We start from the raw sequence: 26682 nt of genomic DNA, 5'->3' as shown, positions 1-26682 counted from the left end.
CCACTCGGCTCTCACTCCACTTCCCAGAAGAGTCCCCAAGCAGGCGCCCTCCTGGGGCGCTGAGGCAGGGACGGGGCGGACCCCGGGCTCCAGCCTGGACTCACAAGCTGCACAGCCAGGAAACGCATGACCAACCAGCTGGAATTCACTCGTTCAGCATTTGCAGCCCCGAGTAGTGTTATGTGTGTTTTCTAATTCCACTGTTCTTAGAGAGCGGGGCTGGTAACATACTCTAGCCTGTCTTCAGGCTGAGCTGGAGCGCATGAGGAGACTGGGGTGCAGGGACGGATACCAGACTCTCCTTCTGAGCCACTCCGCCTCCGGGACCTTGGCCTGGGCGTCTGCAGGCTTCTCCTGGCCTTGCTCGTGGGGTGCGGCCCCCACGGTCTAGCAACATGGCTTTGGATCCAGGGTTCGCCGTCCAGAGCGGTTGGCCTTGGGCTGGACTGGGATTTACTCTTCTGCTGTGAGGAAAGGTTGGACTGAGCAGCCAGGGCTGGATTTCAGGGGAAATACTTCATCTGCATAGGAGCGCAAGTTGATTTTACGTCATCTTTCCCAGCATCATTTCTGACAAATACTCATTACACATGGGTCTTGTGCTAGGGTGTTCCCTGAGTGAGAGCGCCTCGCAGTACTTTCTGAGCAGCCTGTTGGGCGTGGCTGACCTGTGTTTCTCTTCAGCTGTTGGAGAACTTGGTAGCGACGCTGCCTGCTGGCGCTCGGGCCCTGTCCCAGCTGCTTGCTTTTTTCTCGCTGGAGCGTAATCGCTTTCCAGTGTCGCGTTAGTTTCTACTGTCCGGCAGTGTGCATCATCTCTGTACACGTGTGTCTCCTCCCTCGTGAACCGTCCTGCTTGCTCATGCCTGGGCAAAGGGTGTGAGGGCAGCTGGAGAAGCTGCCAAGGAAGCACTCAATGTTAGGACCTTGAGTCCCTCAAAGGAACTAAAAAACTCCAAAAAAAAAAAAAAACACACAACAAACCCACCCCCCAAAAAAGAAAAAAACACCCAAACTCACTCCAGGGGCTGAACCTAACAGGAATAAGCTCCAGGATGAGTCGCACACGGTGAGCCCTCGGCACGCCAGTGGGATTGGCCCCGGGGACCCCCAGCGGCGAGGGCTCCCCACATTGTGTCACAGGCAGAACCCGGAGTGTGGCCGGGAGGTGAGGAAGGATGTGGTGGCCTGCTCCAGGGGTTTGAAGCCGTGTTGCTCGACCCAGAACTGGCGCGTTTTCGGATGGCCCTGGAGGACTGGAGGACAGACAGTGGGTGAGGAGCGGCAGGTGTACTCCCGGCGTGGCCCTGGGACGTGAGGAGTTTGCCACCGCTGATACCGATCAGAGGCTGAAACACCGGATGCTTCAGGGATTTTCTAAGAGGAAAGTGGGCCTGCTAAAACTCTTGAGGTTCTGGATTCTTTAAGGACAAAGACCTTTGACTCAAAGACTTTGGGAGTTGATAATCATCTCCTACCATGTTAACGTGAAAGTGCATGGTTATGCTCTACAGGAAAGACATGGTAGTTAAGATGGTTTTAAAACTTTATTTCTCTACGTGTAGAACGTTTACAGGAAGGAGGTGGCTTTGTACTTCATCTCATCTCTCCATGATGGGAGTTTTGCGAATACCTTCCAAGGGGCATGTTGTTTGCTGACTGTGACGGGCTCACCTCTCAGTCAGCACGCACCAGCGTGCGCCGTACACCCTGGTCTTCTGTGGTCTCGGGCGGAGCCCAGTGATGCTCACATTGTGCACGGAACCATCCTGGCCGAAGACGAAGTCTGTTTTCCATCACTGATTGGAAACGGATTCCTGCCCCTTTCCCCTTGCTCTGGATTTGATCCTCCTGTGAGCATCAGCGAAGCCATTCTCCCAACACTGACCAGCTGCCTGCCCTTGGCTCTGGGGGAACCCTAAAGGAGGGTGGACAGCCCTTGCTGGTGACCTTGATGGCCCCTCAGGGCCCGTGAGCCTCTGGTGGGGAGCTGGGCACCTGTCCGTGTAGGCTGGGAACAGCTCTGTGCGCCTGAGAGCAAAAACCCTGCCCAGGCCTGGCTTCTGTGCCGAGGCCCTCTAGGGAAGCGCACAGCATAGGGCAGACCCGGTCCGGATTCCAGTTTGGCGTGTAAAAGCTGGGACAAGGCCCCAGATCCCTTGGAGGGCGTGGGAAGCCCCGGGTCACAGTCCAGAGCACCTCGGGGTGCCTCTCGGCGCCGGGACCTTGGGAAAACCTCCTCTTCCGCCTGGCATGCTCTGAGTTGCCTCACCCTTGCTTCCTGATTGAATTTTCTCATTAAAAACTGCAGCCCCTGAGCTGTTGGGAGGCACTACAGTCCAGAGGGGAGGAAGCGTGGCCGGCGCTTTGTTCCCCCCCCCCCCCCCCCCCCGCCAGCTTTGCTGGGCTCTAACTGAAGTCCTCTGCGCGGCACGTATTTCAAGGGTGCACAGCGTGATCCTTGTCTGTTTGTTTTATGATAACACGGAACATCTGCCTCCATGCACACCCGTCCTCCCCAGCCCGTTAGGATGTGGCGATCCAGCTGGCAGCAAGTGTGTCCGTAAGCATTCCCACGATCCTTGAAGTGAGAAGCGTGACCTCAGAACTGTGTGCCCGGCCCCCTCCCCCCAAAATGGAGGAGGTGGGAGGTAAGAACAATACATAGATGGATGGATCCCCGTCTGGGGCACTGCGGGGAAGCTGAGCATTTGTAGGCCGTCCAAACACTGGCCCTCTCCTGGGATTCACGGGTTAGAGGGGAAAGTGAATTGATTTCTCCCTTCACGTTGGAGGCAGGAGCCTAGCAAAACAGCCCCCTCTGCTTTGTTAAGCTCTCCTGTGGCGCCTCCCGTTCGTTTCTGTCTCAGAACTTAGGAGTGAAATGTAAGGAAATTGGCAGAGTGCCACAAAGATATCTTCTCTCTGTGTCCACGAAGCTGTCCTGCTGGTGGGTTGAGGCTGACTTCGCTGGGGTCCCTGGTAAACAGTGTATTCAGTTTCCCTGGGCTGCCGGGAACCTGGGGAAAATGCCTTGCGAGCCGTGGAGACCTTGAAGGTTGTCTTGCTGAAAGTTTCACTGCCCAGCGTGTCTGGTTCCTGATCACTTTTCCAGTTGCACAGATTCTCCATTTCACATCAAGCCTTTCAGACCGTGCAGAAGGGCTCTGAGCGCCATAGGCCAGCTGACTCTGCTGTCTCTATTTATTCCTGTGACCAAGAGACAGGAAGTCATTGATGTTACCATTTATTTCCTTTATTGGAAATTTAGCAAGCATCCCACTCAAAAGGTTGTTTAGGAAAGCGTGTCTCGTGAAGCTCCGTTGAGTACTGCCTGGCGCTGAGTGTCATCTTCCTCTGTGGATGAGGACTGTCCGAGCTGGAGGTGATGAGGGTGATAACATCCTGGCCTTTGAGTCGTTCAGCACCTGATCCTCAGATTTCTCCCCATGGTGCCCTCAGAAGCACGTTGAGAGGGCCTCTGCCCTGAGCCAGAGTGGTATTTCTTATTTCCGTGGACTACCCTTACTCATAGAAGGTCCCAGATTGCAAGACTGCTCTCATTGAAAGCAATCAGTCAGTGGATTTTTGTATCTGGATGAGATACCGTTTTATCTCCTGTGGAACAGGAGAACGCTGTTCTGAGAAGTTGTGTGTTCAGAGTCATGAAGAATTATAATAAAAGCCGTCCTTGAACTTTGGCTCCGTAGAGGCGTGTGTTGAAATAGGCTCAGCCCAAAGCACCGAGCGCCTCGAGCTCTTCTTTGATCAGACGGTCGGCCCGCTGGGCTCTGCCGCCCTGAGGCCTGCTGGTGCTGTGTCCGGATGCGCCAGCCCAGCGCTGGTTCCTCGGGCTTGGCAGAAACCCAGCGAAGCCTTTATTTTGAAGTTTTAGGTTATATCCGTCCACCTTTTCTTCCTTCCTCTTCTCTGCTGACCTTCCGTGGAAAGTGCGCGCAGGGACTGTGTCCCAGCGGCGTGCTCCGTGAGGACGACCCCCGCCTGACCTCTAAAATAACAGCCTGTGACATAGGTGCTGTTTAATTAATGGCCCCTGGGCTTTTTGCTGTTGTTTTTGGGGGTTTGGTGGTTTTGTTGTTCATTGTTTTCTTTCTTTCTTTTTTAACTGCAACGTGCTTCTTGTGGGCTCTTAGTCCCTCTACCAGCGTGCGAACCTTGAAGGCCTCTCTCAGAGACCGGCCTCCAGCAGTGAAAGCCCAGGGTCCTAACACCCGACTGCCAGGGAGTTCCCTCATTACCCTTGATCTGCAGACGAGGAGACCTGGGTGAGGCTCAGAGGAGTTGAGGCACACGGCTGGATCCTGGTGGGCTCAGGATTTGAATGCAGACCTTTCTCTCAAGCCTGTACTGTGAACTGGAGCGCCACATCGCCTGCCTCCCGGGCTGCTCAGCTGTGCAAGGATGTTAAAAGTAGTCGTTGTTTCCTCCTCTTTTGGAGCCTTGAAGACAAAGAGCTGGCCGCCGTGGCCCTTAGGACGAGCAGGGAGCACAGCAGCAGCAGGAGCCCCGGCTGCCAGACGGGACCGGGCAGGCCCTGGGGTCAGATGGACCTGCTTTGGAAGCCCAGCCCCGCTGCCGTTACCAGTGGAACCTCCCAGAGTCACTGTTCCCGCATCTGAGAGTGAAACTAGGGCTTAACCTCCTGGGACTGTTTGTGAGATTAGGTGAGACGGTGGCATTTAAAGCCCTTGGAGCGCTGCTTTAATAAGTTTCAGCTGTTGTTTTTATTAGCGCGTTCCGAGCCCGTAAGTCTGGTCCTGCCACGGACTCACTGCCCGGCGACAGGCGTTGTTGGCAGGGATGGTGGTGCTGCTGGCGGGGTCTGCTGTGGACGGTAGACGGAAAGGCGGTCCTTGTGGTGCTGTGCGGCGTTTGAGCTTAGTCTCTGGTCTCCTTTTCTTTATTTTTTTTTACTTTCTGCCCCGCTCTACCCCGCGGGGCACGCGAGACCTAGTTCCCCGACCAGGGATTGAGCCCACGCCCCCCTGCACTGGAAGCGCAGAGTCTTAACCATTGGACCCCCAGGGAAGATCCAGTTTCCGGTTTTCAAAAAGCTGCCTTGGCGTGGACACAGAAGGAGCAGGAGATGGTGGGGCAGATGGAGAGAGTGGCGCTGACATACACACCATCCTGTGTAAAGCGGGCGGCTGGTGGGAAGCCGCCGGGTAGCAGAGGGAGCCTAGCCTGGTGCCCTGGATGACCTGAGGGGTGGATGGAGCGGGAGGGGAGGGGGGGCGAGAGGGGATGGAGATACACGCAGTTACAGCCGACTTACCCTGCTGTAGAAAAAAACCAGCGCAGCGCTGGAAAGCAGTTACCCTCCAATTAAAGACGATATCTTGGGATTGGAACTTGTTGCTTCCCTTTGTTTCATTATTTTTACTCATTGAAAGACTTTGAAGCTCCTCACTCAGCCACCAACTTTCTCGAGACACAGCACTCAATGTTCAGTGAAGGATGGAAAGAAAGAAGGTTTTGAGCTCATGAAAACGTCTTGTTGGCAAGCTGTTCTCTAAGGAAACCTGTCTTTTGAGAGGAGTGGCTTTTTCACTCATAAAGATCAGTTTGCTCTGACCCAAAAGAGGTGGCCACGGCTGGTTTGATTTTTTCAGCTCCTATTCCATGGCTGCCAGGTGGCGAGAGGTGTGTGTGTGTGTGTGTGTGTGTGTGTGTGTGTGTGTGTGTGTGTGTGTGTGTGTGTGTGTGTGTGTGTGTGTGTGTGTGTGTGTGTGTGTGTGTGTGTCTGTCTGTGTGTGTGTGTGTGTGTCTGTGTGTGTGTGTGTCTGTGTGTGTGTGTGTCTGTGTGTGTGTGCAGCTGGGAATGCTGGAGTCCTGTGCCCCCTGAAGCTAAATTCAGTGGAAGGATGGTGATAGTATTTGTTGTTTAATTGAGCATTTAGTACGTTCCAGAAACTCTGCTAGTTTCTTTACACATACTTTATAATATTCTCAAAACAAGGCTGCAGGATAGGTATTATCATTAGTTTTATTTAACAGATGAGGGAATTGAGACTCTGGAAGGTAAAGGACTTTCCCTGATCTCCGTTTCTAGGAGGTGGCATTGAAAGATTTGAACCCATGTCTGTCTCACTTCCAAGGTCTTCTGTGCCACTTGCAGCCTGGCAAGGGGATCTGTTTTAGGTCCTAGATATTGAAGCTGGAAGGACCTTGCTATTAGGCATCTCCCCGTCTGGTGGGTCCTGACAGCTGGAAGGACGAGAGCTCTGTAACAGGTCTTAGGTTGGATTTGAACATTTATCACAGGTTGGGAAAATGTTGCGTTGTCCTTCATTGTCACCAAAGGCAGTGGAAGCTCTGGGTTGTGTTTGGGAGCTCCAGAGGGCCTGGCGTTGTTGCCGTTCCCATGGTTGACAGTGGGGTGTGGCGCCGTACAAAGGAGCCGCCCTTGACCTGGACGGGGCAGGCAGAGACGGGGGTTTCCGTGCTGATTCCCACTGGCGTCTGAAATGAGAGGTCAGGGACCCAGGGAAGAAGTGGGCCAACTGTTTTGGTCGATGTGTTAGCCCCATGTTCCTCTTTTCCTCAAACCGCCCTTTGGATGCAAGTCAGAAGGCAGCACTGCCCTCTTCTAGATGAAGTACTTCAGTCAAAGGAGGCTTTATCTCCCTCACGTCTTTAAATCTTCCAGCTTTCCCATCGTGACTTGTCCATCTGTGCTGTTGGCACTTTGGACCAGTCCTCTGGAAGCCATGTGCAGTGTGTTATTGGCGGAAACCTGTGGCCAAACATCGCAGATTTCCTCCAGGCCATCTTATAAATCAGTTTGGAGGAAGGTTTATGTGAATTGGCTGCTTCTGCCACGAGAAAGGGAGTATCCTTTCCTCAGCCTTCGTCAGTGAACATGTGGGTGATGTTTCTCCCCCTCAAAATTTCTTTAACTCTTCTTTTGAACACAAGGATGCTCTGCTCTCATAATTTTTGACTTTGGTGAAAGGCTTCTTGAATTTCTTCTGCCATCAAGGTAGAAATGGACAGCACACATGGCATCCATTGAAGATGCCTCGGGATCACCCCTACCTATGTCTTTAACTACCATTGACCAGGTGGAGAGATTAGTCTCGTTACGTGAAAACCGCCAGGACCCTGAAGAGGCAGCAGCTGTAGACATCTGTGAATCATCCATGATCAGACAGTAGGTCATGGCGCCTTGCAGATCTAAGGAGTCCAGGGAACCGTCCACCACAGAGACAGTCTGAAAAAGCCTGTACCATTTTCGAGAAATCCCCCCATCCCTGATAGTGTTTGTGAGGATAGAGTCTGTACTGCAGGGGGACAGGAGGTTTTAGAATTTGTTAGGAGGTAAAACCGTCCATCGTTTGCCCAGCCCGGAATTGGAGACTCCCCACCCCCGTCTGATTTCCTGAGCTAGGAGTAGTTCTCCCAAGTCACTTGAAGTTAATTTTCTTATAGTTTGGGTTGTTTAGCATTCTCTAGAGAGACGGTTAGATGGCATCACCAACTCATTGGACATGAATTTGAGCAAACTCTCGGAGATAGTGAAGGACAGGGAAGCCAGGCGTGCTCTAGTCCATGGGGTTGCAAAGAGTCTGATGCGTCTTAGCAACTGAACACACACACACAGTGTTTGGTTGCAGGAGGCAGAACATGGGTTTGTTCTGTGTTCTTTGCTGTCATGCGTGCTCAGGGTACATGCGCGCGCACACACGCACACACACACACACAGTTTGTTCACAGGAGGCAGAACCTGGGTTTTGTTCTGTGTCCTTCCCTGTCGTGCATGCTCAGGGTAACACACACACACACACAGACGCACACACACAGTGGTCACAGGAGGCAGAGCCTGGGTTTTGTTCTGTACCCTCCTCTGTCGTGAGTGCTCAGGATCCGGGCCTTGCTGAGCCTCGGTTTACTGTCTGTAAAGCCGGGGTGACGGTGCCCACCCCACGACGCTGCTGTGAGGCTTTCCCGACAGCCGCGCCGTGCCCGGCCCCCCCGGCGGCCCAGGACGGAGCCTGAGGGAGGCTACGCCTTTAGGCTGAGTGCTGACTGGGACTGGAGTGCCCACGCGTGGAACGGTCAGCAGGCTCTCTGAGGTTCGAGCCCGGGCCGATAGGGGTGGCGGGTGCCAGAGGAGGGGGCCTCTCTGCTTCCAGAACACACCCCGCGCGGCGCGCCTTGCTCCCACCAGGGACTCGGCCTGAGCAGGTGGAGTGCGCGCGCACCCGTGTGCCTCCTCCCAGACCCCAGTTGCTGACTCCTCGGGAATTTTCACCGTCCCACCAAACTCACCACGTTAGCTTTGTCCCTACAGAGAATGTCCCGCAGTCTGCAGTTAAGAGATTTGGGGAATGTAAACACTGGGTATCCGAAACCTTTTCCTTCCCTACGCCACAGCCTCCTGAGTGATTCATTTTGGACCCTTCACTCCCTGAAGGATGTGTAAGGGAAAATCAGCCAATGGCTGTAGGATTCGACACAGAGCCTCTGTGGAAGTTGCTAGGTGTTGCTGCAGAATAAACCTATCAGGGGGAGAGGCACTTGGAAATTCTGGTTGCTGGCTGGGAAGTTGAGGTAATTTTGGGGTCTCTGCTAGGACTGCCCCATTTGTGTGTTTCTGATGGCCTCAGCTGGCCTTGGTGGAAGTGTCAGTGGCTTAGTCCTGTCTGACTCTTTGCAACCCCATGGACTGTAGTAGACGGCAGCCCGCCAGGCTCCTCTGTCCTTGGGATTCTCCAGGCAAGGCTACTGGAGTGGGTTGCCATTCCCTTCTCCAGGGGATCTTCCCAAGGCAGGGATCAAACCTGGATCTCCTGCATTACAGGCAGATTCTTTACCTTCTGAGCCACCAGGGAAACTGGCCTTGGGGACTCCAGTAAACAGGGAGAAAAGCAAAATGGCAGGACTATGTCTTGGTGCCATTCTGGGCTGAAGAGATGCGTCAGAGGGCTGAGGAAAGAAAGCTGACCGGAACCCAGGAAGACAGGAACCCGGGAAAAGGGCCGGAGGTCGGCTGTGGGTGAACGTGGACTGTGCGGGCAGCTCTCTCTGTTGTTCTCCGCCCAGAAGGTCTGTCCCTTCTCCCGTGCTGGTTTCGGGGAGCCATGCCCTCCTTGTAGGCCGGGGGAGGGTGTTGGTGGGCTGGGAGTTGGGAAGTCTGCCATTTTTGTCGGTACTTAATGACTTGGAAACTGAAATAACACTCCACCTGCTTTTCTTGAGACTCCTGGCAGCCTAAATGGAAAACTTGTGTCAAGTGAGCAAAAGATGAGGGCGGAAAGGGCCCTGGAGCACCCGCAACTATTGTGTAAAAGTCCTGGCAGATGAGCTGAGTGCTTCCTGCCCGGGAGAGCGCCTCACACTCGCGGAGGCCGGACTCTGGGGACGCCCGGTGGGTCAGGCGCTGCGCCAGAGACGGCGCCGCGCTCCCGGTGGAGGGCAGAGGACAGAGGGGAGACCTGCTCAGCTCCCCGCAGGTGACGGGGAGGGGACCGAAGCTGCGGGCCCTTCACTGTGAACCACACACAGCGCAGCACAGCACGGACACACACACACCCCACACCACACACATACACAACACACACACATATACCACACCACACACACACCATACACAGCACACCACACACACACCACACCCCACACAGACCACACACACCATACCACACCACATCGCACACATACACAACACACACACACACCATACACAGCACACCACACACACACCACACACCACACCACACACATACACAACACCACACACACCATACACAGCACACCACACACACACCACACCCCCACACACACACACCACACCACACACATACACAACACCACACACACCATACACACCACACCACACACATACAACACACACACATATACCACACCACACACACACCATACACAGCACACCACACACACACCACACCCCACACAGACCACACACACCATACCACACCACACACACCCCAGATACACCATACCACACCACATCACACACACACACAACACACACACACCATACCACACCACACCCACCACATACACCATACCACACCACACACACACATACACACCACACCCCACACAGACCACACACACCATACCACACCACACACACCCCAGATACACCATACCACACCACATCACACACACACACAACACACACACACCATACCACACCACACCCACCACATACACCATACCACACCACACACACACACACACACCACACCCCACACAGACCACACACACCATACCACACCACACACACACCAGATACACCATACCACACCACATCACACACACACACACACAACACACACACACCATACCATACACACCACACACACACCAGATACACCATACCACACCACATCACACACACACAACACACACACACACACCACACCATACGCACCATACACACCACATACACCCTACCACACCCCCCACACACACACCATACACAGCACACCACATACACCATACCACACCACACACACACACATACACCACACCCCACACAGACCACACACACCATACCACACCACACACACATACACAACACACACACACCATACCACACCACACCCACCACATACACCATACCACACCACACACACACACATACACCACACCCCACACAGACCACACACACCATACCACACCACACACACATACACAACACACACACACCATACCACACCACACCCACCACATACACCATACCACACCACACACACACATACACACCACACCCCACACCCCACACAGACCACACACACCATACCACACCACACACACACCAGATACACCATACCACACCACATCACACACACACACACACAACACACACACACCATACCACACCACACCCACCACATACACCATACCACACCACACACACACCACACAGACACTATACCACACCACACCACACACATACACAACACACACACCACATACACCATACCACACCACACACACATGTACACACCACACCACACCACACACACCATACCACACACATTATACCACACCACACCACATACACACACCACACACACACCACACCACACACACATACACACCACATACACCATACATACCACACCCCACACACACACGACACACACACACCCCTAGCTTCATACGCTGTCAGAGTGCTCACAAACTGGGACGGTGACTCTGGACCCAAGTGTTTGAATCTGCAACTTATTTCTTCTCTCACAGTTGGGGTTTTTTTCCTGTTGTTTTGTTTGTTTTTTAAAGACAAACAGGCTTCTGATTTCCCAGCCCATAGCAGATGAGGGGAGGAATGTAGCTGGTGGCCTGACAGAAAAGGTAGAGAGATTTAGAATGCAGACCTAGAGCATGTTCCAGGCATGGGCACTCCTCACGGTGTCCCTTTGTCGGTGAGAAACGGTTTGACCACATTCACGCGTTGTCATCCGTGTAGAAGTGTTTTAGAGGGAGTCCCCTCTCAGGATTAATGGAAAGTTGGTTCGTTCGTGCCTCGGGGTGGGCTCAGGAGCCGCTGCAGAGACCGAACCTGAGGGAGCTGAGCCCCTCACACAGGAGGCCTGTGTGAATCCGGGGTGCGAGTTCGAGGCTTCCTGACCTGGACGCAGACGGCCAGCTGGGCCTCGCTTGTCCAGAAGCGTCGGGAGGAGGCTGCCGGGTCAGCTCTGGCCCTGCTCGTTGGCTCACCAGCCCCTCTCGGCCAGGGACCGCGTCTCAGTCGTTCACCTCGTGCGCCGGTGCCTCCCGTCACGCAGCGGTGGCTCAGGGCCAGAGCCAAGTGGAAAGATGGCCCGGGTGTGGGAGAATGCTCTCACCACGCGACCCGGAGCAAGTGCTGGTTCTGCTGCTGACCGTGGGACCCTGCGCAACTTCCTCTGAGCCTTAGTATCTGTCTGTAAAATGAGGGATCAGGCCTTAGATGAACTTGGAAAGTCTATCTGGATCTAAATCCCTGTGATCCTGGCAGAGCTTTTATTATTTTTAAATTTTAACTTAGTTTTATTTATTTATTTTTGGCCGCGCCGCTCGGCATGTGGGATCTTGGTTCCCTCTGCCCAGGGATCGAACTCACCCATCCACCCCCTCCCACCATGCTGGAAGTACAGAGCCTTAACCACTCACTAGACTGCCAGGGAAGTCCCCGGCAGAATTTTTTTTTTTTTTTTTAAGCAGATACTTGGGTTTATGTTTTCATGGTGATCAAAACAATATTGTCCCAAGGCACTGAACTGCTTCACCTTGAAATGGTTAATTTTATGTTGAAGATGAGCTTGACCCAGCAGTGAAGATTCTCAGCGGCCCCCAGAAGGGCGGAGGGAGGCCTGGTCCGCCAGATGGGCTTCCACTGTGGCTTTGCGGAGCTTGGTGTGGGTTTTGGAATTTCCCGTGGGAAGGCGTGCCATCCGCAGGGATGGCCTGTGTGCAGTCGGTGAGCCGCCGCCCTCCAGGATCCGCTGTCATCACCACGTCCCTCCCAGAAGATCCAACCAGAGGGCACTCAGTCAGGGCAAGGAAACACTTTTTCTTCTTGTTAATCCAAACTGTGCAGTTTCCCAGTGACCTGCAGATGAGCGGTTGGCCGGGCCGCCCTGCTCATCTTCCCCACTTAGCCCCCCGGCACATACTGTTCCCGGGCCACATGGCAGAAAACAGATTCAGCTTTTAAACAGAGTTGCCTGTTGGGTCACAGATTATACAAGACAAAAACCACGGTGCCCTTAGACTCCATAAACTTGTAATAAATCAGCCTGGGCTCCAGCGAAGTTGGCCTTTGTGTTGTCTGTGAAGTATTTGCTAAGCCTCTTGGGAATGTAAACGAGGGAAGGACTTGATGAATTTAAGAACAAACTATAAAGACCTTGAAGCTTTGGCTGGTTGTTTATGTATAGACAGATGCTGTTGAGTACAGATCGGGCTCAACCAGTCCCTGCAGCAGGCCAGGCGGGGCTTCTGCTCAGAGAGCAGAGCAGTTTGAAGTTCCTGCGTTTCCTTGGAATTACAGACGCTGTTTTAAAAGGGCGCACAGTCACACACACTGGTGAGGCTGCGGCATCATCGGGTGGGGGGGCAGAGGGGCCCTGCTGGAAAGCTCAGGCATCTCAGACCCCTCGTTTCTAGTAGGTTCCCTGACCTGTCTGTCCTGCCTCTTAATGTGGCCCTTCCGTCCTCTCCAGGCCCAGCCCCACCCCTGGTCACATTGCGTCCCGGCAGGCACCACTGGCCGCCTCCTGCGTCAGTTACTGTTGCCGTCTCACAGAACCACTCCAGAACCTGGTGACTGCAAAGAGCAGCAGTCACACGTTATCTCCATTGGTTCCAGGGGCCAGAAATTCAGGAGAACCTCGGCGGGGCGGGTCTGGCTGTGGAGGCCTGGAGCCCCGGGGGCTGCCCGGGGCCCTCCCCTCCCCTGCGGGTCTCTTCAGGTGGACGATCTTCATCTTGTGCCCGGTGGCTCCCCCTCACAGCACTCCTGCAGCCTGAGTGTTGAGCAGGCAATGAGGAGGATGAATGATCTTTAATGGCTCAGAAATGACCGAGGTCAGCCCCGCTGATCATAGGAGTCAGAAAACTCCCCATTCCACGGCGTGGGGGCAGGAGGAATGGCCGAGTCACGCTGTAAGAGGGGCGAGGGCTGGGAGAGCTTGTTCAGGCGGGTTTTTGGAAACTCTTGTCTGCTTCATTCTCTAAGACACGACAGTATTCCTCTCAGTCCTCTGGGGAGAAATCTTTGGGGGCTCCTAATCCCTCCTGGAGGAGCAGGTTTTGGAGTTTTAAAGGCCAAGCAGAATGGCACAGAAGCTGTGCTTACAAAGTCGACAAACCGCTGCAAAGCTGCTGGGAGCACTGAGGTTCCATCTGTTCCCTGGAGCCCTCTGGGGCTTGGGCCGAAGCCGGCCTTGCTCTGACCCCTCGCTCCTCCGGGCCGGGCCACACCCCTCCCAGCCTCTCCTCCGGCTTGCTGCACCCATGGTCTCCGCGTTGGCCCGGGGCACCCTTGCTCGGCCAGTGATGACCGGTCATGGACACCCTCCCCGCTTTCTGAGGAGTCTTTGGTGGTTCCCGGCACCGCTCATATGCATGTTTACTCCAGGGTTTCTCGTTCTTGTGGATAGAGGCGTTTACTGCATTAAGCTTTGAGCTTATCCTGTTTAGGACACGTCCCGCTCTCTGCACCCCCACTGGGAGGTGGAGTCGCTGTTGTTGCTAATGATTTCCGAATTAGTCTTTGCCCTTGGAGTTCCTGCAGCCAGCCAGGTTCCACTGTGAGCAAATGCTTGGCGGCACCACCCGGGGCCTGAAAATCCCACAGAAGATCTCTTCAGCTGTAGTGTTTTATTTGACTTGCTGTCCTGAAAAACTGTTCTAGTCTATATTAGCAGTTGTTTTACTTGTCATAAGGTGATTTTAAGCAGTTCATGTGTTTCTTCAAGTCGTGTGAGAAACTGGCAGAGAGTGAAAACATGCTCTAACTGTTGATTCTGAAATAACACAGCCACGGATGTAAACCGACGCCTCGAGCCTCACCAGCGTAAAGCGGGGTGGCTGTCCCCTCTGTATGCCGTCGTCGTCTGTGTGGATTTTGGCTGCACTGTAAGCTCCTGGAGACAGGGACCTTGTCCACCATTCAGTGTCAGAAGTAGTGCTTGTCACCTCGGAAACACTCAAATTATTAAACAGCTAATTGAACGGGCAAAAAATTCCAGAGAGTGATACGAAATGGTCATTCTTGTCCTTTTTACCTTTCAGCCTGGAAAATGCCACCAGTGGAAGGGGGAGCTGGGAAAGCTCCTTTGATGAAAGGGAAGTGTGTCTAGGACCAGATAGGATTTCGAAGGAACCATCTTGTGGAGAACCCTTGTTCACGGGGTGACAGTGCACAAAATAAATAGCCTTGGAAAGCCTAGGAAAAGGATTGGTTCATGACGAAGTACACATGTGTGCACGCAGGGTACCGTGAGCTGCCTCGTCTCTGCAGCTCCTGTGTCCCCTTGTCGTGGACCTCACACTCGCCTCGTGATCCAGTGCTCTTCTCTGGCTGGTTCCTCGAGGGTCGGGACTAGGTTTCATTCCCTGTGGCTGGTTCAGGGCACTCAAGACTCGGTTGTGGAGCTGAAGCCTAGTTTGCGGGCCTGCAGGGGCTGTTGAAGGGCAGGGCGGGTGCAGTGGGCGCATCTGCTCTTACCCTGGGGACCGTGCGCAGCCCACTAGAAGGAATCTTAGAATTCTCCCCCCAGATCCCAGGCCATGCGGCTAAGACAAAAGCAGAGCTCTCCTGACCCCACACTAAGGGCTGGAGGCGAAAGCCCCAAGAGGTCTTGAGCTCCTGCCCTGAGGGGAGATCAAAAAGGGGTCGCAGAGCTCCCTACCTGCTTCCTGCCAAGCTGCTATGGTTACCCAGGTGGTGGTTGTGAAGGGATCGCACCCATGTCCCTCCGTGCCCTGGGCAAAGGCGAGGCGCTCAACGCCCTGTCCTGGCTCTGGAGTCAAAGCAGGGTTGACGCGGGGTGGGGTAGGTTCCATGCAAGAACACCTTCCTTCCTCCCCTCCTCCTCAGGCTTTAGACTTCAAGCTCCTTAATCCCAGGGCCTGTCCTTGGTTGCTCTTTTTTTTTTTTTCCCCCTGTTACCTTTAAAAAATATTAAGTGAAATGAAACAGTGATAATAAAAAAGAGAACTCAGAAATCAACCCATGCATATATGGTCAATTCACTTTGCATAGAGGAGTCAAGAATGAATATACAATGGGAGTAGTCTCTTCACTGAATGGAGTTGGGGAAATTGGACAGCCACATGCGAAAGTCTGAACCTGGACCCCAGGCTTACACGGTACACACATCCGCTCAGAAATATTTAGATCCGTGATAGCTGTCAAGGACCATACTGACATATATGTAAGTTTAAGCATCCTGATATTATGAATATCCTTGAATCCATTATTTCATGCAGGACCTCGATGAATGTCAAGTTTTATTTTTCTCTCCTGGCTTTTTCTCTCTCTTCCGAATTTTGTATTTATCATTCCCTTGTCTTGGCAAATGAGAAAGCAAGCCTTGCTGTGTTAGTTTAAAGTGTGTGTGTGTAAATGATGGAGAGTTCAGTAATCCTGGGCTTGGAGCTTTCTGAAAGTGGCTGCACCCTCTAGTGCTCTGGGACTTGCTTCCCCAGCCCCATGCTCATTCTGTTTCTGAGGCCACTCTTGCTGCTTGTAGCTGTGGACTAGCCGTGTTTTCTTCATCCTCTTGTGCTATTTCCTGTTTGGACCTCTAAGGATTTGGGATGACTCCCAAGCAAAGGGCTCCAGTTAACTATAATTTAAAATTTTTTTGCAAGCTGTCATTAAGTTTTCCCATGTTGCTTGGCTTTATGGGAAGCTTTTTAGTCATTTACTAATTTAATGACAGTTAGACATCCTTAGCCTTAGAAATTTGTAGTGAGTATTTCCTATTGAGATTGTTAGGATTAATGCAAAATACAAGTTAGATCATTTTGCAGCAATAGTTTAATGCTTTCAAACTCAGTACGGTCAGAGGACTGTCCAGAAGGGAAGTCTTCGTGCTTCACCTTGAGGGGTGAGGGCTGTGGTCAGCACATCGCGGTTGGGGGCATGTGAACAGGCTCCTTGGAAGCATGAAAACTGTGTCTTTTCATGTTGACCTTTTCTGGTCAAGTTACACTGTTCCTTTTTCTAGATACTCAGCTTCTAGTTAATCCCTTCTGAACTTCCATTATGTCTGAATTAAAGATTCAGTGTAGCTCGACTTACATCTAAAAACTTTCCCTTGTTCTCAGGAATATTGTTAAAATCTAGTTGAGACTATTTCCAAAGACCAGACGTTGTAGGGTTATGGGTAGTCTGTGAGTTAGAATTGTATGTAAAATGTTCTGTGCGTGTGCAGTTTTCCGGATTCTTCACTTTAACCAGAGTCTGGGAGTTTGTAATCCCCAGAACAGTTCTTTTAAGCTGCGGTTTCTCCAGCTTGGCTTTGCCGACCTGTTGGGCCAGGTCGTCGGGGTCTCTCCTGTGCAACGCAGGATGTTCAGAAGCGTCCTGGGCCCTATCCTGTTAGGTCCCCTCATGCACAGTGATGACAACTGAAAATGTCTCCATACGTTCCTCTTGTCTCCCGGGGGCTGTGGGGAGGGCAGAATCAATCCCAGTTGAGAAACGCCAGTTCATTTTTTTTAAAGAGCGGTTTTAGGTGCACGGCAAAGGTGAGCAGAAGCTGCAGCGATTTCCCCTGCACCCTGGGCCTCTGCCGCTGTCGGCATCCCCCGCGAGAGGCAGAGCTGACGCACCTGCCCTGCATCATCATCACTCAGAGTCCATGGTTTTCATTCAGGCTCACTCTTGGTGGTTGTACATCCTGTGGGTTTGGACAGATTTGAAATGACATATCCCCCTGATGCCTGCACACAGCACCACCAAGCAGGCAGGCGGGTCAGCCCGCGCGCGCGCGTGTGCGTGTGTGTGTGTGTGTGCGTGTGTGTGTGTGTGTGTGTAGCGCGCGCTTGTGTGTGTGTGTGTGTGTGTGTGTGTGTGTGTTGTGTTTTCACTGAGTCGTGTCTAACTCTTTGCAACCCCCATAAACTGTAGCCCTCCAGGCTCCTCTGTCCATGGGATCTCCCAGGCAAGAATACTGGAGTGGGTTGCCACTTCCTTCTCCAGGGGATCTTCCTGACCCAGGGATCGAACTCACATCTGCCTTGTAGGCAGATTCTTTACCACTGAGCCAGCAGGGAGGCCCTGAGTGACACATGGCTGCCATTATCACCATTATATATAGTATTACATATAGTATTAGATATAGTATTATATGTAGTATATATTATAGTTTCACTGCCCTGAAATTCCTCTGTGCTCTGCTGTTCTCATCCCTCTGTCCCAGCCCCTGGCAACCACTAATTTTTTTTTTTTATTGTCTCTGTAGTTTTGTCTTTTCCAAAAGGTCATAGCTGGATTCACACGGCATGTAGCCTTTTCAGATGAGCTTCTTCCACTTAGTGGGCGTGCAGAATTTGTCTCCTGCATGTCCTTTCATGGTGTCATAACATCCCATTGTCTGTATGTGTTACGCAGTTTCTTTATCCACTCACCTCTGAAGCCATCTTGGCTGCTTCCAAGCTTTGGCAATTATGAACAAAGCTGCCATAGACAGTTGAGGGCAGGGTTTCGTGAGAACCGTCATCTCCAGCGTGACTGCTGGGTTGTGTGCTAAGAGTATGTTGAGTTTTGTAAGAGACTGCTGAGCTGTCTTCGGAAGTGACTGCACCATTGTGCGTATCCTCCGGCAATGAATCAGAGTTAACTGTGATGCCACGTTCTTTTCAGCTTTTGGTGTTAACAGAATTCTGGATTTCATCCATTCTAATGGATGTGTAATAGTATCTCATTTTACTTTGTATTTCTCTGGTGACGTGTGATGTTGAGCATCTTTTCTATTTACCATCTGTGTATCTTTTTTGATGAGACATCTGTTAAGGTCTTTGGCCCATTAGTTTATACTTTTTAACTAGTTTGACTTGATTCATTCAGGGTTTTCTCCTCTTGCGTGGCCAAGGGTGTACAGAGCTATTTACAGAGTTTTGAACAGCTAGCTTCTGTTGAGAGCGATAGGAGAGACTTCTGGGTTGGCTTGAGTGGGGCACATGTTATAAAATATTTATATTTTAGGATATTTTAGAAAATTGAAATATGTATTTGTGCACATAACACAAAAACACTCCCAATCAAACATACACTGGTATGTATTATGCATTTCTCAAGTATTCTCTAAATCATCCTGACAACTCTGTGAAGTAGATAGTATCCTCATTTTTGGATTATCAACCTTTAAAAATAAAATTGCTGGTTATTTTACCAGCAAAATGGACTTATTTGGGAATTGCGAAGAATTACAGTTCAGGAAAAAAATAGCAAAGTGTAGCAAACAAAGGGGAGGAACCGTACTTTATAGAGAAAAAGGAGGACGTTGAGCAGGGTGCTTCGAAGGAATGGCCCCTGGAGGAAGGGGAGAGTTGGGGGGTACGGGGTGGTGATGTTTCCCTGGGCTGGGCTTGCTGCTGGACAGTGAGAAATCTTTCCTCCTCCTGGAATGGGAGGTCCTCTCTTCCTGTTGGAGTGTGTAAGTGGTGGTGTGTGCTGGTGCTTGAAAGCTCCCCCTTCTGGCCACCTGGCTTCATTTTAAATGTAGCGTCATTTATTCCCCTTCACAGGATGAATAGATGTCCCTGGAGGTTAAGAAATTTGCCCAAGGTCCTAAGTTAATGAAAGGCAGAACAGAGCACCGAATATAAGTCAGCAGCATCAAATCAGTTCATGTGTGTGTTCTTGACCGTAGAAGTACTAAAATGTCTTCCACGTCGGTGGGCTGGCATAGAAGGCCTGGGACGCATGGGGAATACCTGGTCACCGGGAAGTTTCACTGAGCCAAACACGTGCAGTAAGGTTTCTGCAGTGTATGATTGTCTCTGCAGAGTATAGCCTGTTTGTCGTGTCTCAGAATAAATGCTCGTTGATAACCATCTTGAGCCAGGGGACAGGTTTTGTGTTTTTGTTTTCTTTTTTACAGCCTGCTGTATATGCTGTATCGATTACCTGCCTTCGGTGAGCATACGCGTTCTGTCTCTGGGTGGATATAAAGCGGGTCTTTGTCCCACAGCCTGTTTGTGGTTGATGTACACGGAAGTGCAGGTGGTCGGATTCAGAGTTTATATTTTATTACTGTCAAATGTAGTATTTCCAGGATTACCTTGTGTAGTTTATAAAGATTCTGGAGCTTGTTGATTTAGGGCTTTCAGAAATCCTGAGATGGGTCTGAGCAGAGCAGATTAAGGTTGCAAATCAGACGGTGCCTCTGGTGGGTTGTGTTGGGGGCCCCACCTGCCTTACTTGCACTTGCTCGCATCGCATGCGGTGGTCGTCACCATCTTCCCAGGCCCGCCTGTCTCACCTTCCTTCTGGCTGCTCCTCCGGAGCCCTGGCTTCCTTCTGCGTTAGAGCCCACTGCACACTGAATTAACACTTCGTACTCTCCTGGCCTCACCCGCATTCAGTCCCTCCCTCCCTGCCTCCATGGCTTATTGCTCATTTGCGATGCGGTGTGTGTATCTCCAGCATAAATGTTACAGTCTATGTCTCTTGACTGTGCTGGGTCTTCACTGCTGAGCGGGCTGCTCTAGTTGTGCTGCGTGGGCTGCTCATCGCAGTGGCCTCTCTGTTGTGGAGCGCACGCTCTCAGCACAAGGACTTCATAATTGCGACTCGTGGGCTCAGTAGTTGCGGCTCCCGGGCTTAGTTGCTCTGAGGCATGCGGAATCTTCCCCGATCGGGGATCGAACCTGTGTCTCCTACATTGGCAGGTGGGTTCTTTACCAGTGGGCCATCAGGGAAGCCGTGCAGTGTGAATATTAAATAAAGAGAGGAGTGTGAGAGCGAGGGCAGTCTTTGTCCTTCTGGCCCTGCGGAGCACCGACCCCAGTTTATGCCCTTGTCCACCTGGCCAGCGGGAGGGAGCTCTTGACTGGAGCTGTTTCCAGTCTTGGTCTGTTTTGCAAGGGCCTGGCACCTGGGAAGGTAGGCCCAGCCTCGGATGAATGACTGCAGCCCTTAAACATTGGCGCACATCTTGTTTTTTGCCCTTTTTTTGTCCTTGGCTTGGAGCTCATCGGGGAACCTCTCCTGGTGACATGTCCTGTCATGGCCAAGTTACAGCAGAGAACAAAGCGTGACCTGCTCCTTGAGCCTTCTCACTGCAGAACCAGTTGGGAGTCATGCATCCGCCGGTCTGTCGAGGTGGAGAAGGAAAGTGCATGAGACTTTGACACGTGTGTTGAGCAGGGCAGCTTTGCGAACTCCTCAGCCCCCTTCCGCAAATATAACTACCTTTCGAATCCTCCACTTGAGACAGATGCTGCCGTGCTGGAGGGCCCGGCCGGTCTCCCACCCAGGAGCCGTGGCAGAGGGCCCACTGCAGGCCTGTCTGCTCTCAGGATACCTGGGCAAGCTGCAGCTGTCAGAGCGCCTTTGAAAAGGGGGGTTTGGTGTTCTATCGGCAGAATGACTCAGACACTCCTGTTTGTCTCTTGGCAGAGTGATCAGCAGCTGGACTGTGCCTTGGACTTGATGAGGCGCCTGCCTCCACAGCAAATCGAGAAAAACCTCAGTGACCTGATCGACCTGGTACGTATCTTGTTTGTACGGTTTCATTTGGGGCTGGGGCCGTACTAGGCCTTTATATACCTTGTTCCACACGGAGTTCAAGTCACACAAGACGCCTCCTCTCCAGCTAGACGCCACCGCTGACTTAAGAGGCTCCTCCGGAGAGGAGATGAGTTTCCTCTGTCATTCTTTCTGTGCAGGCTGTTTTCATAAAGCCAAGATAGGAGCTCTGAAGTCAATACTACTTGCCCCCTTCCCCCTGATGCCTTGTTTCCACTTTCTAGACATTTACAGGTAGGCCCGGGGAAGCAGAGGCCACACACACCCAGGAGGACCTGGCTGCAGGCTGTGCTAGGCTCTCTGCCACTGTGGACGTTTCTCCAGCCAAAGCAGGACGAAAGTCTAGCTTCCCAAGTGTTCCAGTGGCTTCACTTCTAGCTCGAAATGACACAAAGTGCAAAACTGGGCTTTTAAAGAGCTCATCACGTCTGTTTTTAAAACATTTATTTGTATGAGAACAAATGATACAGAGGGGAGCATTTTTAGACAAATACTTTCTGTATTGAAAACTCTGAAAAAAAAAAAAGAAATCTCTTACTCTTCAGCATAAGAAACAATGCAATTTCAACACCAGATCATAAAAAATGACTTCACTGTGGAAACTTTTGGGGATTTTCTGACAGTATTGATTGGAGTGGAATGCAATTCTATTTAGATTTCTTCTTTGATTAGTAAAACTATTTTTAAAATATTATATGTATATAGTTAACTGAGATATCACAAAATGATGATTTTATAATGAGATTTCAAGGTAATTAAATATGTTTATTTTTTTTAAAAGTATTTGTTTATTCATGTATATATACATTCATGGAATGACTGGTCTCAAAATGATGCCAGAGATTCACTGGCACCATAATGTTATTTGAAAATGTTCAAAGTATTCAAAAAAACCTATAAACCTGTGAGAAATCATGAAAAGAAGTCAAATAAGATCAAGAGCCAGCTGAGTTGCTGGATCACTTGGCCGGCGGGTTCTGGCCCCGGGTGGCAACCTGAGCGCACCCCGATCAGCCTCTGTTCCTGTCAGTGTCCCCCAGCTTCTCAGAGGGGTGATCAGTTGCCAGCTGTTGTTCATCAGTTAGATGTCTTTTAAAGATAGTAGCTTTAAAACTTGTTCATACGCTGTAGTGATATATTTAGCTCCATTGTGTGCATTCAGAACAGTTTTACTAGGGAAGAACATTATTGCAGGAGACTCAGGTCACTCACAGATAAAACTCTTGCCAGCAGTCCGCAAGGCCCATTGTGCAGCTGTTTGTCAGTTTATAGAGACATAGACCCCAAGAGAAAGGCAGCTGTGTGGACAGAGGCAAGCTGCTGGGTGGAACTGTGAGCTTGCTACCTCTTCTGTGTAATAATTCAGGAAGGAAGGAGGAGAAACGTTCTCCAGGAAGAGAGCTGTGATGAGGAAGCCCATTCCAGGTGCTTGTGATGGAAACGGGGAAAAGGTAGCCAGAAACGGTGGCAGGTCCTGGCCGGGCAGTGAGTCATTTCAGATGAGTGTGAAAGGACAGAAGCCTGGATTGCAATGCACGCAAACCCACCGTGTGCTTGGCATCGGGGGTCCCACACCCGGCACCTGGTCAGGGTGGCCTTCGTGTACAGACGAGGTCTGGCCAGCGCGCCCTTTGCTTCTTGCCCTGGGAGCTCTGATTCTCTGGGGCTTGTTTTCAGATTTCTCTGGGAGTGCCGTACATTGGGAAGTTCTATGTGAAAGATGCTAATTTTTAAACATTGGCTCAGACATTGGATGGGCGTGTGAAATGTGAGTCAGAGAAACGGTCTTTGTTGGGAAGTGGTGAAACATGAAGTTGGATGGGTAGGAGGTGTCCTTGGAAGTCATCGGGGGGCTTGGATTTGACGTGGCATCGTCACCGTCACCCCACGTCCTGTCCCTCGTGGGCGGTGCGTTGTCCCGAGCGCTTTCTCTGGCGTGGCCTCAGTTAACTCAGCAGCCCCGTCGGGTCACAGCACACGAGGCAGGCTGGGCCGTGCCGCATGGCCTGTTTTCCTTGGAGAGGTCTAACTGGCCAGCTGTGGCCGGGGGTGGGCAGAAGCCACGGGTAGGACCGGGCCTCTCAGCTGGTCAGCCCGGAGGCCACACTGCTGCTCCTCCGCTGAGCGTCACGGCGTGCCCGGCTGCGTGTCGATTCAGCTTGCCAATGTAGTTATTACTGTGTTTTAGAAACAGACCAAACATAGAAGTCAGAAATGATGAGCAGATTGTTTTCTCAGTAGAGTCTCCGTGGTGTTCCGCAGGCTGTTTTGTTCTTATGGCAACTGAAGTGTTTTCCTCCAGCTGTGTCCTGTCGCGCTGACGCCCCCGTCCCTGTCGCAGAGATGAGTGTGTAGCCGCTTTGGTGGAAACCTGGTCAGTGGGTTCCTGAGCCACATAGACCAGTTCTCCCTGGGCTCAGCAGGGAAATCGCAGCGTTGATGGTGAATGAAAGAGTGAGTCATGCGCCACCCTTCACCTTGGCTGGGTGACGCCCCGCCTGGGGGTTCGTTTGCAGAGGGCGCTGAGGCCCAGGTGAGGTCCCGCACTGTGAGGCCCCTGCTGGGCCACGGGGAGGAAGCGGCACCCAGAGGGCGCGGTCAGGGGCCACTGTTCCCCCACCTGCAGCGTTGTCTGTGGGGTGTGACTGGAGAGGGGACAGAGGCGGGGGGCCAGCAGCTAACGTTCGGTGAGCACGTCCGCGTCCCCAGGGCTGAGCTGGATACTGGTTGTGTTATTTCATCTAATTTTCCAAAGAGAAAAGGGGCAGTTTTAAAATTCAAACCTCTGGGAATGATCCCTCAGCCAAACCTTAGAGATCGTAAGCTTTCGTCATCTGAGCAAGCGACTTGAGTGTATTCCAACTGTTTGTGAACTCGTAACTGTATATCGTAATACCTGGTTCTTCACTAAGCTTTTCAGTAGCGTCATGAGATGTCTCGTTGGCCTCTTTATGTCTGCGTTCACATTATGCCTGGGCTTCCTGGTGGCTCAGCAGGTGAAGAATTCACCTACAGTGCAGGAGACCCTGTGGATGCAGGTTCTAGTCCCTCGTCAAGAAGGCACCCTGGAGGAGGAAAATGGCAACCCAGCCCAGTATTCTTGCCTGGAAAATTCCACGGACAGAGGAGCCTGGAGGACTACAATCTGTGGGTCTCAAAGAGTCAGACACTGTTGATGCATGCATGCGCTGATTTTCACAACACCCCTCTAATGTACACGGGACCGCTTCTCCTTTGTTGGATGACTTAAACTCTGAGGAAGAAGCAGGGTGGTGCTGGGTGCCTTTACTTCATATCAGAGCCACAGATTTAACGTGGTGCTTCTTCCTTGTCTGTCTGTCTTACCTGTTTACGGGGGAAATGTTAAATAATTACTAATCTACAACATTTAAAACATAGACTGTATTATGGAAAATCATTTAAAGTCCACGTAATTAAAAACAGCCAGAAACTTGAAGACTGTTCTCTACAGGCTGGCCACTTGGGATACACAGCTTGCTCTGGTCCACTGCTTAACTGGGCACTGGTGAGGCGCCTCTGTCCCCTCGCCCAGCTGTGAGGGGCCAGCCTTTTATTTTTAAAAATAAATTTTTTTTTTAAACATGCACCATTTTTTAAGTCTTCACCTATTTGTTACAACACTGCTTCTGTTTTGTGCTTTGGTCTTTTGGCTTCAAGGCATGTGGGATCCTAGCTCCCCGACCAGGGGTCGAACCCGCCCCCGACCTCCTGCGGTGGAAGGTGAAGGCTCCAGCACTGGACCTCCAAGGAAGTCCCTCCACCCTTTTTTAGTTTGAAGTATGATGAGTGTCGAAATGGAAATGGAGCCTGACCGTGCACTGAATTAGGGTCTGATGAGGCATGCCTCGTTAAAACCCTATTGACGTGCTTCAGAAACACGGCCGAGGCCCCTGCTGTGCACTGTGATGGATTCGGCATTTGGGCAGGTTTTGCAGGTCCTGGAAGTCGCTTCCATGGATGTTCACCTTCTGTCACTGCTGTTTTCCTTCCGTTTTCCTGGGCGGGACAGGCCTGTCTGTGTTGTTCTGTGTTTTTGTTTTTTCTTTCTAACTGGACGAGCAGAATTCCTTCATTCTTATTAGTCACTCTGTGCTGGGTGCAGCGCCATGGCCCTGAAGTTCACTTGCAGTTTCAGTTCCTCCTCAAAGCGGTAATTTGAGGAGACTCGCCCTGTCTTGAGCCCGTCTAGAAGCCTTGTGTCCAGGCCTTTGTTCCCTGTAATCTGGGATCAGGCAGATCCCAGATCCCGGCCCGGCCCGGCGCTCATCACAGCCCTTCCTCTCCGGCTCACCTGCCGCCAGTAATGACAGGGAGGTGGTGCTGTTTTCAAGAAAAGCCTCCAGCTCTTAAGGCCGAATGCTGGGATTTGCCAGCACTGCCCATGGAGGGAATGGCCTCACTTAGATGTCGGAGCCAGGGAAGTACTGGAATCCATCCGGTCCACCGGCGGCCCGATTCCCAAGCAGCATTAAAAAGACATGTGGAGGGTGCCTGGCAGCTTTGGGCCAAGGCAGCCCGATTTATCATGCCAGGTTGGTTTGCTTTTTTCTTTCCACCGTCAGAGCTTTTGCTGCCTGGGATTATGATACGTGCTCTGATTGGTGGGAAATGACCTTCCTTTGCAGATGGCCAGAGCATCATTTTATTACATATTAATCCCATTGTGCGCGAGTGAAGCCAGCCGAAAGCCATGGTTAAGCTGTTTCAGAAATACCCGCAGGTCCATGTGGGCCAAGAATCACATGCCGTTAAGATGCTCCCTCGGCTTCCTCAACTTTGACCTTCTGTGGCTTTCCTCTGCACACTGGCAGCAAGAGCCGAGACCTCTCCACTGGGGTGTATTTTGAGCCCTGAGCTGAGGAAGGAGTTTGTTTCTGCAAATGGGCACCCAGCAGGCTAGCCGTCCTTTGCCTTTTTAAGAGCAAACCAAAAATAGACCTAAATCTGTAACCAAGCAGGAACGTCTTTGCTTGCAAATGTCGGTCGCTTCATTTTTTAATTCCTTCTCCCTCCTTTGCTTATCGTCACCCAAAGGTCCAGCTCTTGGGTGTCCCCAGACTTTATTTACTCCAGGGAGGGGTTAAAGCACCCAAGCCATCCCCGCTCGGTCTCTGAGTTAGAGGTACAAGGGCCCGATGCTCTGACCAGGGAGTTGAGAACTTGATCGGTTTTCATTTCAGCATATTTCTTTTTAGCAGCCAGAACTGCCCTCCAGAAATAGAAGGGCAGCCTCAGCAGTACCTACAGTTCGAGCAGCTCCCAGAAACGGGCCACCTGCAGACACGCGAGGTCCGCGGGAAGATCGCCCTCGGCAGATGAGAAGGCTGGCCTGCACAGGGCGTGCCTCCTGAGCCAGAGGGTGGAGACCTGCAGCTTGTGTTGGCCAGGACCCTGAGCCAAGCTCTCACACCTCT

General features: G+C 51.8%; 1 protein-coding gene across 4 annotated transcripts in view; it reads left to right on the top strand.

The window, feature by feature from the left end:
- CAPZB (capping actin protein of muscle Z-line subunit beta) overlaps positions 1–26682 on the top strand; it is a 138261-nt gene that overhangs the window by 45362 nt on the left and 66217 nt on the right. For all 4 annotated transcript variants that reach the window (XM_043909009.1, XM_043909008.1, XM_043909007.1 and 1 more), the window contains exon 2: positions 21119–21208. In XM_043909009.1, the coding sequence (XP_043764944.1) occupies positions 21119–21208 (90 nt within the window). The remainder of the gene's footprint in view (positions 1–21118; positions 21209–26682) is intronic.

Source organism: Cervus elaphus, chromosome 8, assembly GCF_910594005.1.
Source record: "Cervus elaphus chromosome 8, mCerEla1.1, whole genome shotgun sequence".
NCBI classification, from domain to species: domain Eukaryota; kingdom Metazoa; phylum Chordata; class Mammalia; order Artiodactyla; family Cervidae; genus Cervus; species Cervus elaphus.
The sequence above is the reverse complement of the archived record's forward strand: the minus strand, read 5'-3'. Positions and strand labels throughout refer to the sequence as shown.